The 13,193-nt window shown below is 54.5% G+C and overlaps 1 protein-coding gene across 1 annotated transcript; it reads right to left on the bottom strand.

The window, feature by feature from the left end:
• Nucleotides 1-8,372: 8,372 nt before the first annotated feature.
• Nucleotides 8,373-9,332, bottom strand: LOC134527066 (olfactory receptor 14C36-like). The gene has a single exon (XM_063359405.1). It carries the CDS (start codon nucleotides 9,330-9,332, stop codon nucleotides 8,373-8,375), a length of 960 nt encoding a protein of 319 aa, XP_063215475.1.
• Nucleotides 9,333-13,193: the final 3,861 nt, after the last annotated feature.

Genomic DNA, 13,193 nt, shown 5'->3' with positions numbered 1-13,193 from the left:
AGCCAGGGGGCACCGGGAAACAGCGCCCAAGAGGTACAAAAGGCCCCCTGAGCCCCATGTCAGAGCCCCTGAGCCCTGCAGGGCCCCGAGCCACCCCCAAGGCTAACCCACCTCCAGCAGGGAAGGCAATGGCAGGGGGTGACTCCCCTGTCCCCTTCCCCAGTGGAAGCAACCCTTTGTCAGGGAAGCCAGGACAGACAGGTCTCTGTAGGACCCGGGCATGGCCCCATCAGAAAGCAGCGCTGAGGCCCTGGGAGAAGGAACGACCCTGGGGGCTGGGGGCGGGACGCACACACGCAACAACAAAGGATGCAGCACCCTTGTCTTCAACACGAGCAGCATCCCCTACAGCGGGGACAGGGCTCCATGCAAAGCCTCAAGACAATCCCACCCGTTGTCAGGTCTCACCGTGCTCAGCTCCGGAGCCCAGCTTTGCCTCACTGCCACAGCAAAATAACTCCAAATCACCCAAATAATGCCAAGGGAGGGAGCTGCAGGGCGGGCAGGGACCCTCCTCCCCTTGTCTGGCTGCACCTGTCAAAAATTCTCCCCAAATCCCCATAATTCACCCCAAAAAACTCCCCCTGACACTACCTGTGGTGTCCCGCAGAGATGGGAGAGGTGCGAACATCGGGATGCCCTGCCTGTCCCATGCTCATCCCACTGCCACTGCCCATTGCGATCAGGGGGGTTCCTGTGGGTGTCCCTGACACCCTGGGTGGTGTCCCAAGAGATGTCACCTCGCTGTCACCCTGTGCCCAAAGTGGTGGCCTGCTCTGTGCTGTACAACCACGTGGGGCTGGTGGATGTCCAGGGGAGAGTCTACATGCAAGGGAGGAAATGCTACGGGCAGCTGGGGACTGGGGACAGGCTGGACTGCATGGAGGTGACACAGGTGATGGGCCATCCTCTGCTTTCACTCTCCACTGTCCCCACAAGGGTCCTGTCCCCATCCCTGACCCGATCCCTCACCCCAGCATCATCCCTGTAGGTGTCACGTCCTGATCAGTGTGCCCACGGGAGTTCTGACCCCGCCACTGTCCCCATCCTTCTCTCTGTCCCGGCAGGTGCCATGTCCCCATCCCTGTTCTTGTTACTGTCCCCACAGATGCCCCGTCCCTGTCCCCACAGTGGTCTGGTTGCCCTCTCTCGCCCAAGAAAGCAGGTTCCTTTCCATGGCACCATGCAAAAGGTCCCTGGAGGGGACCATGCCCTCCAGGGCATCCCTTCCAGGGCACCATGGAGGGTCAAGGTCCTGAAGGAAGGTCCCACAGATGGCCCTGCTTCCAGCACCACGTTGGGCTGATCTCAGAGCCATGGCGAACTGTAAAACCCTTCTCCCCTGTTCGGGGGAAGGACTGCTGTGAACAACTTCTAAAGTCAACACCCTTTAGCAGCTTCTCTCTTGTGTTTTTCTTCGTCTCTTTCCCGAGCTCCTTGTGTCCCGAAGACAGAGGGATTCCTCTGCCTGGGCTGGGTCACAAACCTCCTGCCCCAGGGCACGAGCACCCCAGCACAGCCAAGAGGCCGCTCTCCCGCAGGGGAGGTGGAAAGGGTCCCTGGCACTTTGTGTCACGGGGAGCTGTCACGAGTGTTTCTCCAGGGTGACCCAGCTGCAGGTCGCTGGGGGGTTTGGGCCATTCCGGCTGGTGGCTGCACCTCCATGGATACCTGAATCGCGGGATCCCCCACCTGCCCTTGCTGCCGCTATGACAGGAAGGGCGGGCAGAGCCCGCAGCCGTGCGTCACAGCCCTGCTTCCAGCAGCTGCTGGGCAGGGGAGGAAGATGAACGAAGCGATGCAGGGGAGGAGTCCTGCGGAGCTAGCGGCCATGGACCTGCCTCCGACATCGACAGCATTCCTCAAGGAGCTTCTTTGGAGGAGTCTGGGGGTGACACCCGGGACTTCAGTTGTCTCCAGAGGAGGCCAAAAGTCTTTGGGAGCTTCCTGGGAGTAGTCATGGGGTGCTAGAATACGTGGACCTGCCTTAACCATGGCCACAATTCCTCGGATAGCTGCCTTGGAAGAGCCTGGGGCTGCTCCTGGGCCTTCAGGTTGCTGCAGAGGAGGCCAAGAGAGTGTGGTAGCTGCCTGGCAGGAGTCCTGGCAGCTGCTGGGCACGGACATGCCTCCTAGAGCAACAGACCGTTCTGGGTAGGTGCCTTAGAGGAGGCCGGGCCTGGGGTGTGACATTGTGCCCTGGGACAGGAGGTTGGGGACCCAGGCCAAGCAGAGAAATGGACGGTGGCACCGGAGGCGCTGGGGCCTGGGGGAGTCCAACAGGTTTGGTGGGACCGTCTGGGTGACACTGGTGGGCTCACCTGCGGCCTCGGCTCACCGACGTTGTGTCTTCCTTCAGCACGGCTGTCAGCACCGTGCTGCTGAGGGTTGCCTGCCCACAGCCTGTTGGGAGCAGGAAATCCAGGCTGTTACCCACTTGTCCTCATCCCGGAGAGTCTCGCCAAGTCTGGCCTGAGCCCCGGACCCAGTACGCAGGACCAGACGGAAGGACTGAACATCATCCCGTGCCGAGGGGTGGTGGCAGCAGAGCCGAGGTGCCGAAGGGCTGCCTTTCGGAAGGCCTTTGCTCAGCTGGCAGGGTCGGGCACAGAGTGTCTCTCCTGGCTCCGAGGTGGCTCCCGCCAGCAGCTCTCTGCCTTGTCCAGGAGCCTTAGCTTGGATGGAGTTCCCTTTGTTTGCCAGCAGCGTGGGAAAGCCCTTAGAGTGGGAGCGACTCCTTGTGCCCTGGAGCCCGCTGTGGCCCCCGCCCTGGGCGTGCCCCCTGCGCCTCACAAGAGGCCATTGTGGCTCCCACAGCCACCCCGGCCACGGCCACCAGTGTCTGGCTGTGCTGGCCCGGGCAGCGCCGGGGAGAGATGGGCTCTGAGCAGAGCAGCACTGCCCTGCTCAGGGACATCGCTCCCCACCCTCGGAAGGCCTTGCTCTTCCCCTTGCTGAGCGCTTCCATGGCACAGCCATCTCCTTGGCCGCGGCACGATGGGCCAGCTGAACTGCTGCTGGAGAACTGGGCGGGGGGACTAAAGGCAGGCGTCTTCATGTACCTTTGGGGAGAAAGAGTACCACTGACCTATGGAAAGTCATCTGGGAGGGATTTGTTTTCCTCCCGCCTGCCCAGAGGATACCACATCAGTGTCCTCAGACTCCAAGGCACAGAGAAGTCCACAGAAGAGCACGTGCTTCTGCAGCAAGCGCAGAAGCAGCTGGAGCCAAGAGCACCAGAGCCTGAGGAGGGCAGAGAGCACGCTGACGTGCGGGCAGGTAGAATGCGGAAAAGGTTTTAATTTCTTGTCCAACTCCAAGCCCGTAGATCCAGATGCACCTTGAGCAGACAATTCATGGTGCAGTTGGGAGCACCACCTCAGGTTGCAGTTCTCTAACCGTTGCCCTTAGAACACCCTGCAACTCGTGGCTTTGATCATTAATAAGCAGGGCGAATTAGGGTGAGCTTTTCCAGCGGTTAACTGATCTTTATTTGGGTTTCAGTGCACGTCTTGGCACACAAGCCAGCGCCTCTTTCTTTGGTATCTCCAGATGCTCATCAGACATGGCCTGAGGTTTGGGAACCGTGCCACTGCCGGGGCCCCGCCGAGCCTGCCGCACTGCTGCCCGGCTGCACAGAGGCTTTTCTCCATTGCCACAGCGTTTGACCCAGAACGAGGGGGTCTGCTGGGCAAGTTTTTGTCTCTTAGTGCCTGACTAACGCAGCTGGTCTTGTGCTCTCTCTAGCCCTTTTCTGAGGAAGGTCCCTCAGCTCTGCCATGGGAGACTGGTACAATTCAGACCGAGTGCCCGCATTTCAGATGGGCTCTTACCTCCAGGGCTCTTCTGGCAGGGGTAGAGAGAGAACGTGCATGTTCTTCACGGTGAGACCTGGTGGTCTGACACCTGCTGAGGGACACTTTCTGCCAGGCGTCCTTCCAAGGAGGGCAGCAGGGGATGCAGAGCAGGTGGCACCAGTGAAATTGGTGGTGATTTAGGACACTTGACCTATAGCCTAGAGCCCTTCTCTGCCCTCTGCAGTGTCCCTGGGAATGCTTCCTTCCCCCTGCCCACAGGCATTTCATGACACTAAAGAGCTGCTCCAGTACCTTGATGCTGACAGCGGTTGTTTGGTTGTCACGTCCCACTCAGAAGAGAGAGGGGTGTGTGAGGGACTCAGATTCACAAATCCTCAGCAGCGCGGACTGAGGTGAGACAAATCTCAAGGTCCCTATACAAACATTTATTAGGTCAGTAACCAGGTCTTAACTAGGTCCACAACAGTTGCTTAGGTATGTAACAACTTATGGCAAGCAGTACGGTATGCCTTGTGTTAATTCTCTGAAAGGAATAAGAAACTAAAAAGAAAGATAAAGAAAGAAGCAACGGAGTAGAGAAGGAGAGATCGAGAGAGAGAGATAAAGAGATCACCGGTCCTGGCTCCAGCGTTACTCCAGTCAGCGCGGGTCGCAGAAGTGTCTTGAGGGTCTCTTCAGGGAAAAGTCTGACCAGCCAAAACTCTTCTTTTCTCCAGGGAAATTCTTCCCCCTTTTATGTTCGCCCACTCCTAGGGGCCGTTTTGTCTCAGGTTCCCTGCCCCCGCCCGCCAGGTGACGCGCAGCATGATTTGGGGGGGAGATGAGAGCTACAGTCATATACGTTTAGCATGATCTCGATAATCTTCATTAGCATATGCAGGGGTGTGAACTTTAATAATCATTTCACGCATAATGAGGCAAAGGTCAACACCGGGCATAGTGTCTTTTGTGGAGAAACAGCTCGTCCTTCACGGGAGAGAAAACAGGGCTGTTGTGTTTCTTTAAAACTGGTCGTCCAGGCGCCAGTTTTCTTTCTCATGAGTCGCACAAGAGATAAGCAGGTGTTGGCCTTATCAGTTCCGTGACAATAGGCCTGGTACTGCGAGTGTTTGAGACATGAAAAGTCTCTTCAGGCTGCTTTGTTTAGGAGAAATGACTAGTCGTCCCTTATATGAATCCATGTTCACCACTCCCCATAACCTTCCGTTCCTCTACGTGCTTAGAGATGACATCCAGAATGAGCTGTTCCCTCACATCCCTAGGCATGGAGCAGGGACTGACTGGCCTGTACTTTCCCGGGCCTTGTTTCTTGCCCTTTTTGAAGACTGGCATGACATTGGCTTTCCTCCAGTCCTCAGGCGCCTCTCCTGCTCTCCAGGACCTTTCAAAGGTGATGGAGAGCGGCTTCGCAATAACATCTGCCAGTTCCCTTCAGCACTCTTGGGTGCATCCCATTAGGGTCCATGGATTTGTGCGTGTCGAGTTTGCCAAAATGATCTCTAACGCGATCCTCCTCTACCGAGGGAAAGTCTTCCTTTGTCCAGGCTCTCTCTCTTACCTCCAGGGTCTGCAATTCCTTAGGGCCAGCCTTAGCAGTAAAGACTGAAACAAAGGCAGCCTTTAGTAACTCTGCCGTCTTCCCCAGTGTCATGGTTTGGGCTGGACTGGCCACTAAACCAAATGACAGATGTTCCCTTTTACCTCTCTCCCTTTCAGAGGAGGGAGAGCATCTCCCTTCAGAGGAGAGGAGAGAAAACGAGAGAGAGAGACGTATGAGTTGAAGAGAAACTAAACCAACATAATACTCTAATAATAAGAAAAGCTAATAATAATATTGTGACGGTGTGCTCCCCTCCCCAGGCACAAACCTGACCTTTATCTCCTGTAACCCTGCCCAAGTGGTGGTCACAATGGGTGCATGTAGTCATGGTGGCTGCACCGGGTTGAACGTGGTTTTGGTGAGACAGACAACACCACAATAGCCAAGGGCTAACTTGAGCAATACTGGCACGGTGGTCAATATGCAAATATGAGTATGGGTCAATCATCTTACCCCCATAAGTAGGGAACATCCCACTTTGAGTGGGCTGCACACCAGGATCTCCCCTTGAGCAGGGACGCCCGCTCAAGGCTATGTTTACTTCTTGAGATTGAGAGATTCCGTGCCACAACAGATCCTCGGTAAGTGACTGATAGCATGTAACCTTTGAAATCTTAGCTAAGTGATATAAAGGACTGATTGCGCATTCATAATCCTTTAGGCATAAACCATTGAGGAGTCTGGGACTAAGACTGGATCCAGCCGCCCCTGGACTCCTCTCTGAGAAGGAGTTTAGAAAGCAAGGGGGTCCTCTCGGAACCTCGTGACTCAACGGGAGGGTCTTCCTGACAGCTCTGTCCTCTGTGCAGTAAATAACCAAGTGTTATCTTAAAACGCTGTCACATTTACCATCAAACTGTTAAATCCCTGTTTTAGGTCAATAAATGCATTGCTGCTTCTCTCTATGAGTGAAGTGCATTGCTCCATCCGTGACAAATATTAATAAGAAAATAATGGAATATATACAATATATACAAAACCATGTCAAGCTCCCAGGATGACGATCGTGTCACCGGCAGGCACTGGGAAAGCCCCAGACTGGAGTCAGTGACGGAAGGGGACTGAACTCAGGGGCTGGATTCAGGAATGCACAGATCGGGAACAAAGGCAGACCAACAGCCAGAGGAGTCCTCCTGGGACACTGGACATTGAAGAAAGAGCCTGACCCTTTGATCCCTCAGCTTTTACACTGAGCGTGGGGCAGGTGGGATGGAATACCCCCTTGGTCAGTTTGGGATCCTGTCCCCTCCTCCCCGCAGGTGCCGCCCCTCTACGCTTCTCCGCTTCCCCCCCTCCAACGGGGCAAATAACACAGTGAGCTGAGCTTGGCTGTGACAGCAATAAGGATGAGCAGGTGTGGATGCCGAAGAACCTGCGGACACGGCACCTGGAACGAGCCCTGGAGTTCTCATGGCTCTCACTGGCGGCGAACCGCGGGATAAGTAAACAAGCCCTAGCTGCACAGCACCTGGGCCATGGTAAGGGGAAGAAAAGGAGAGAGTGCTGCCGGCGGGCCGCGTTGCTGAAGATGAATAGTTTGTCTTTGTTTACACCATGTGTGGTATGTGCTGGGTAATCACACGATAAGGATGTAGCAGTGGGAAATTGCTAGCTCTGTAGCAGAAGGTATTTAAGGAGGCTGTTGCCTAAAATAAAGCGATTTCGTTTGTACACCGAAACGGAGTCCGTGCCTAATGGCCACAAGCAGGAGCCCCTCTGCACACCATTCCTTGGTATTAATTATAAACAAGCCCTTACCACTCTGGAAGCGGACTATGGTCATAACATTATGCCATGAACTTCAGAGAGTTAGAAGAGGCTTAACTGAAAAGTAAAGTTCCTAAAAAGAAGGTCAGTTCTGTTTTACCTCAAACCAGGACACTGTCTACGTGAACTGACCTCCAGACGCTGTCTCACAGGCCCTCAAGGCACCTCTAGGAACAGCTGATGGCATTTGTGCTCACTCAGGTTCATCCCACCACCCCCGCACGATGGGCATGCTTACGCCTCGTCTGTACGATGCAAACATGGAGTTCTGAGCAAGTCACTCCGCGTCCCTATGTGGAAGGAGAAGCAACGTCTCCGAGCAAGGGTGAGCGGCCAGTGCTGGAAATGGTGGTGGTTCTTGGCTGGTCTGTGACGATTGCCCTGGGGAAGCATCCCCAGGGTGTCCAGTGAACAAAGGCACAGACCAGACCCTGCTCTGCTGGACCTTCCTGTCCCTCCCAGGAGCCTGGCTGTGCAAGGACACTGCTGTGTGCTCCCACCCTGCACACTCGCTCGCTTTCACTCTTCACTGATGTTTTTTCTCCTATGCAAATTACTGGCTGTGCGCGTGAGAGCCATTTTGGCAAGAGACCTGAGCCTTCAGGCACTGCCCTGAGGAGATCCCCTGGTATGATGGAAATGCTCTTTTGGAGGCCAGCTCTGTCACAGAAGTGCTCATTCCCTGTCCCTGCCTGCAGCTACAGGACCACCACACCGCAAAACTGCCGCCAAGCTTCAAGAGCACTCAGGCCTTATACCAAGAGACCAGCTAAGAAGGGGAGCGCTGAAGTGGAAAGTGAGCAGCTCTGGGAAGACCAAGCGCTGGTGCTCCTTGTCAGTGCTCCGGTGCCGGGACTCTTTTCCCCTCCACCTCTGCACACAGGATCTGCCCCTGCAGCTCAAGAGAAGGTCTCAAAGGAAGGATCAAACAATTCATTGAAGGTTCTTTATTTTCTTAAGACACAGAGAGAGCATGTCTCCTCCTTCACACAGCCTGTGGGTCACACCACACAGAAGGTGAATAGATACATAATTGGAAATGGCATAACATAATGACATTTTTTTGTGGACAATATTATAATAAAAAAAAAAAGAAAAACAAACCAAAAAACCCCCCAGAAACTCACAACCAAAACCAACCTGCAATGAGTTCCATTAGGAGTGATTTTCAGAAGAAAACAAGCAGCTCAATGCTTCTGAAACCATCCAGATATCAGTTTCCACACTGCATCCTTGAGGTCCTTATTCCTCATGCTGTAAATGAGGGGGTTCACGGCTGGAGGCACCACCGAGTACAGAACTGCCACCACCAGATCCAGAGATGGTGAGGAGATGGAGGGGGGCTTGAGGTAGGCAAACACGGCAGTGCTGACAAACAGGGAGACCACGGCCAGGTGAGGGAGGCACGTGGAAAAGGCTTTGTGCCGTCCCTGCTCAGAGGGGATCCTCAGCACAGCCCTGAAGATCTGCACATAGGACAGCACGATGAACACAAAACAACCAAAGCCTAAACAGGCACTGACCACAAGAAGCCCAGCTTCCCTTAAGTAGTAGTCTGTGCAGGAGAGCTTGAGGATCTGGGGGATTTCACAGAAGAACTGGTCCTGGGCATTGCCCTGGCAGAGGGGTAGGGAAAATGTATTGGCCGTGTGCAGGAGAGTATGGAGAAACCCACTGCCCCAGGCAGCTGCTGCCATGTGGACACAAGCTCTGCTGCCCAGGAGGGTCCCGTAGTGCAGGGGTTTGCAGATGGCAACGTAGCGGTCATAGGACATGACAGTGAGAAGAAAATACTCTGCTGAAATGAAAAAGACAAACAGAAAGACTTGGGCAGCACATCCTCCATAGCAGATGGCCCTGGTGTCCCACAGGGAATTGGCCATAGATTTTGGGACAGTGGTGGAGATGGAGCCCAGGTCGAGGAGGGAGAGGTTGAGGAGGAAGAAGTACATGGGGGTGTGGAGGCGGTGGTCACAGGCTACAGTGGTGATGATGAGGCCGTTGCCCAGGAGGGCAGCCAGGTAGATGCCCAGGAAGAGCCCGAAGTGCAAGAGCTGCAGCTCCCGTGTGTCTGCGAATGCCAGGAGGAGGAACTGGGTGATGGAGCTGCTGTTGGACATTTGCTGCCTCTGGGCATGGCTGACCATTGAAAGAGGAGAAGACATTGACAAGTTACAGCTGACTTCTTGAGTCAAGCCTAAGCTATTTCCCCCAACATCCCCTCAGAATCATTTCTCTTTCTCTGAGGGAGCTCCACTCATCTTTTTTGTCAGCTCAGGTTTTTGCTGCTGAGTGAGGGCACTTGCTCTGAAGGGGCAGAAATCCTCATCTTTCCCATTGCTCTCAGCCTGACCACTGGTGAGCCCTGAGCGATAAATGGGCTCCCTGTGCCCTAATGCAGAGTCAGGAGAGCCGGTCTGCCCATGAGTGACCTGCTGGTCACCACACAGGTGCCCTCTGCTTACACGTCTCTCTGTTAGAGGATGTTCTCACTAGAAACCTTCTTGAAGAAGAAACAGGAGTTTTCTGAGCTCAGAAGAGTCCAGTTTCAAAGTCCATTTCTCCAAACTCTTCCCTCTCTCCCTGTGCAGCTGAGCAGAGAGTGATGCAGAGGGGTGGCCTGGCTCTCTGCTGCCTGGAGTTGTCCCTGCTGGGAGCTGTTTCTCTGTCTCCAAGTCTCCTCCCTGCCAGTGCTCACAGACCCCATCCCACCCGCTCTGTGCTCAGCTCTGCCCTGCAGGCACCTCCTGGCAGAAGGGCACTGCTCAGAGGCATCTCCCTGTCAGCAGGTCCTAAGGAGTAGTTCAGATAAGCACTGATCCCGCAAGCAAAGGTGATGCCGGTGCTGTCTGTAGGTAGAGGAGTGGGGGAAGGCACTTACGAGGCTTTTGGCAGATCTGCTGATCCCTCAGTGCAACAGGTCAGGAGGCTCAGTCTTAAACTTTAGAGCCCCTTTCTCCTTTCCCTTAGAAGCCAGCTGAGATCACAAATCCTGGAAAGATCTTCAGCTCCAGGATAGGCACTGCCTTGACCATTGCTCTTGAAATGCTGCCTCTGCCAATGTCCTGGTGTGATGTGGAGCTGTGAGCTGCCCTGGCCCATGCAGCACCTTCTCACAAAAGAAGGACCCTGCCCTGGCAGAGGTCACTCCTCTTACCCACAGCGTCTCCCCGCAGTGCCATGAGGAGCTCCCCGGGCAGGCTGAGAGCTGACCCTGGCAGGCGGCAGAGTCCCTGCCCCGGCAAACAGATCCCTGCAGCACAGGGACCCTGCTCTGAGGGACAACCGTGGCCACCCCTGGCTGCACACCCACCTTCACACCCCTGCAGCCGCCCCTGTCCCTCTCATGCCCTGTCCCTCTGATGGTGCAGCAGGGAAGCCCTGCTCTGAGCACGTCCTCCTCCTCTGTAGAAGAGAGAGAGCCCACAGGCTGTGGGTTATGCCAGCTTTAGGAGATCCCTTCACGAACTGCAGCTGCATTGCCCTGCACCCACAGACTTACTGTGTCAAGGACTGCAAAGATTTCTCCTCTCTTGAGCACTCAGCATCCTCCCACCCCAGACTGCCTTTAAACCTTTTTCTGCCTCCCTCCTCTGCCCTCGCTGCCTGCAGGCAGTGCCCTCAGCCCTGCTGCGCTTGGCAGAGGAGCTGCTCCTGGGCAGAGCTGTCTCTCTGCAGCGCTGCCCGCTTGCCATCAGCTCCCTCCATGCCAGGAGCCCAGCCCAGCTCAGCAGCAGAGGACCAGCCCGAGGCCTTTTAATGTCAGATTCACAACCCAAAGTTCCCTGGAGCGTCAATGGGTCCCACTGAGGACCATTACTGACAAAGCCTCCCCAGTGGCTGGTTAGAGCAGTCAACTGGAGGCAGAGATGACAGATAGGCAAAGGGAATGTCCAGGTGGAACACATTCGGAGTAAACCTGGATGGGTTCCATTCAGCCAAAGGGCCAAGCCGTGACGCCCAGCCCTTGGAAAGGAGATCTGTCCCTCAAAAGTAACTCAGGGCTCTTCCTGGGGCAGTGAGATGTGGGGATGCTCAATGTCAATGGCAGGACTATGGAACAACAGCTCCCAGGCTCTTGGGTGGGGAAGGGGAGGCAATGAGACACTAATGCTGTCAGGATAAAGTGCTTCCTCACAGGCATCGGTGGCAGAGACAACAGCCGAGGGCAGAAAGAGCTCATCCCTGTTGGTGCGTTTCAGGCTTTCTTCATCCCTCTATCAGCTCCACCACAGGCTGTCCTACAGTGTCCCACACCTGCACCTCTCTCTCTGCAGGCTGTAGACCTCCACCCTGCTACCACACCTTGCTCTCACCTCAGCATCTTCCTTCCTTTACTGATGTCTCTCCGTCCTCCCTGGCTGTTCCTTGAAACACAAAGCCGTGGGCTGATCCCGTCTCCCTCTGGGTGACTTGTTACACCACAGCACTGCCCTTGGAGTGACATTTCTTCTTCCTCATGTGCAGTCTGGACCTCCCCAGCTGCACGTTGCATCGCTATTTCTTTCTCATGCTGTACCTTACGAGAAAGGAAAGGCCCATCATCTCTGAAAGCAGCCTTCAAGCACTCTCAGGTTACTGCAATACTGCCTGGAGCCCCCACAGTGCTGGGCCAAGGAACTGCAGGTCCCTCAGCCACCCCACGCAGGTCACGTGCACGAGGTCCCGAACCCCACCTTGGCAGACCTCCACTCAGCACTCTCTAGTTCATCACTACTTCTCAGAAATGGGGAGCAACACACTGGGACGCAGCCACGTGTGTGGGGCCACACCGGTGCTGAGTTGAGGGGGATGAGAACTCAGGTTCTCTGGGTGGCCCACGCTCCTCCTAATGCAGCCCCATATGCAGCTGGACTTGTTCATAGTGTCCCTACTCTACGGGCTCGTAGGGCATCCCTCGTGGTGCCCAGGCCCTTCTCCTCAGAGTCTCTGCTCAGCCCGTCAGGTCCCAGCCTGTGCTGATGTATGGGCTTATTCTCCCCCTTCCTGAAAGAAGCAAGCCCATAGCTTTTTCCTTTGGGTTCTTCCCCTCTTTTCTGTTGCTTTTTAAATCTTCTTTTGTTTTTCCCCCTCACAGCCAGAATGATTTACCAAAACTGGTTTTCAGCGAGAAAGTGGTCAGTGACTGAGGACCTTTCCCTCCTCCCTGTCTTGCTTACCTTTACTTCCCACGTCTCCTCATTTGTCACCCTCTCCATGCCACTTTCTCCACTTTCTGAGGTGTTTTCTCTTCCAATAGAATTCCTTTTAGCGTATCCTAAATGATGTATTTAAATAAGACTAGAGGAAGAACTAGAGGAAAAAGACTAGCTTGAGAAACACCAATTGTGGTCTCCATTTACTGTAAAGAGACTCTTGGGTAAAGAGCACAAATGCAATAACTTACCTACTGTTTCTAGTGAAGTCCTACTCTAACTCCCCTAATAACTTTGTTCTTTGTACATCAAAGGATGTCTTCTTGCTCTCAGATGATTTTCCTCTCCATTCTGTTTTCCTTCCAGCCTCTGCGTGAATGTCCCCATGAACCTCTTTTCTCGTCCTTCTACACTCTTTCACTCTGTCTCATCTTCTTTTAACCTCCTGAAGCATTGTTTCCTCCACTGACCATCTGACATTACTCACTGCAGTTTGGATGCAAACTATTGAATCATACCAGTGTCACGGAGTTCCTTCTTTTGGGCTTCCCCTCCCTCCACCATCAGGAGGTGCCTAATAGCAATAACTCTCTGGGCTTTGGACCTGGTTATCTTAGTTTGCCCTTTTGAGAGGCCTGGTTGACAGAGTCCCCTGGGAGGCAGTCCTGAAGGGCAAAAGAAGTCCAGGAAGGCAGGACGTTTTGCAAGAAGGAACTTTTAAAGGCGCAGGATCAGGCCATCCCCATGTGCCTAAACACAAGCTGGTGGGGAAGAAGACTGGCCTGGCCGAACAGAGAGCTTTGTCTCAAACTCAGGGGAAAAAAGGAGATTATGACATTTTGAAGAAGAGGGAGGCAACTCAGGAGAACTACA

The sequence above is a fragment of the Chroicocephalus ridibundus genome, chromosome 25, assembly GCF_963924245.1.
Source record: "Chroicocephalus ridibundus chromosome 25, bChrRid1.1, whole genome shotgun sequence".
Lineage (NCBI taxonomy): Eukaryota > Metazoa > Chordata > Aves > Charadriiformes > Laridae > Chroicocephalus > Chroicocephalus ridibundus.
This window is presented reverse-complemented; position numbering and strand designations above follow the sequence as displayed.

Excerpts from the sequence above, each read along its gene's own strand:
- LOC134527066 (XM_063359405.1), bottom strand. The coding sequence starts at position 9,332 with ATGGTCAGCCATGCCCAGAGGCAGCAAATGTCCAACAGCAGCTCCATC.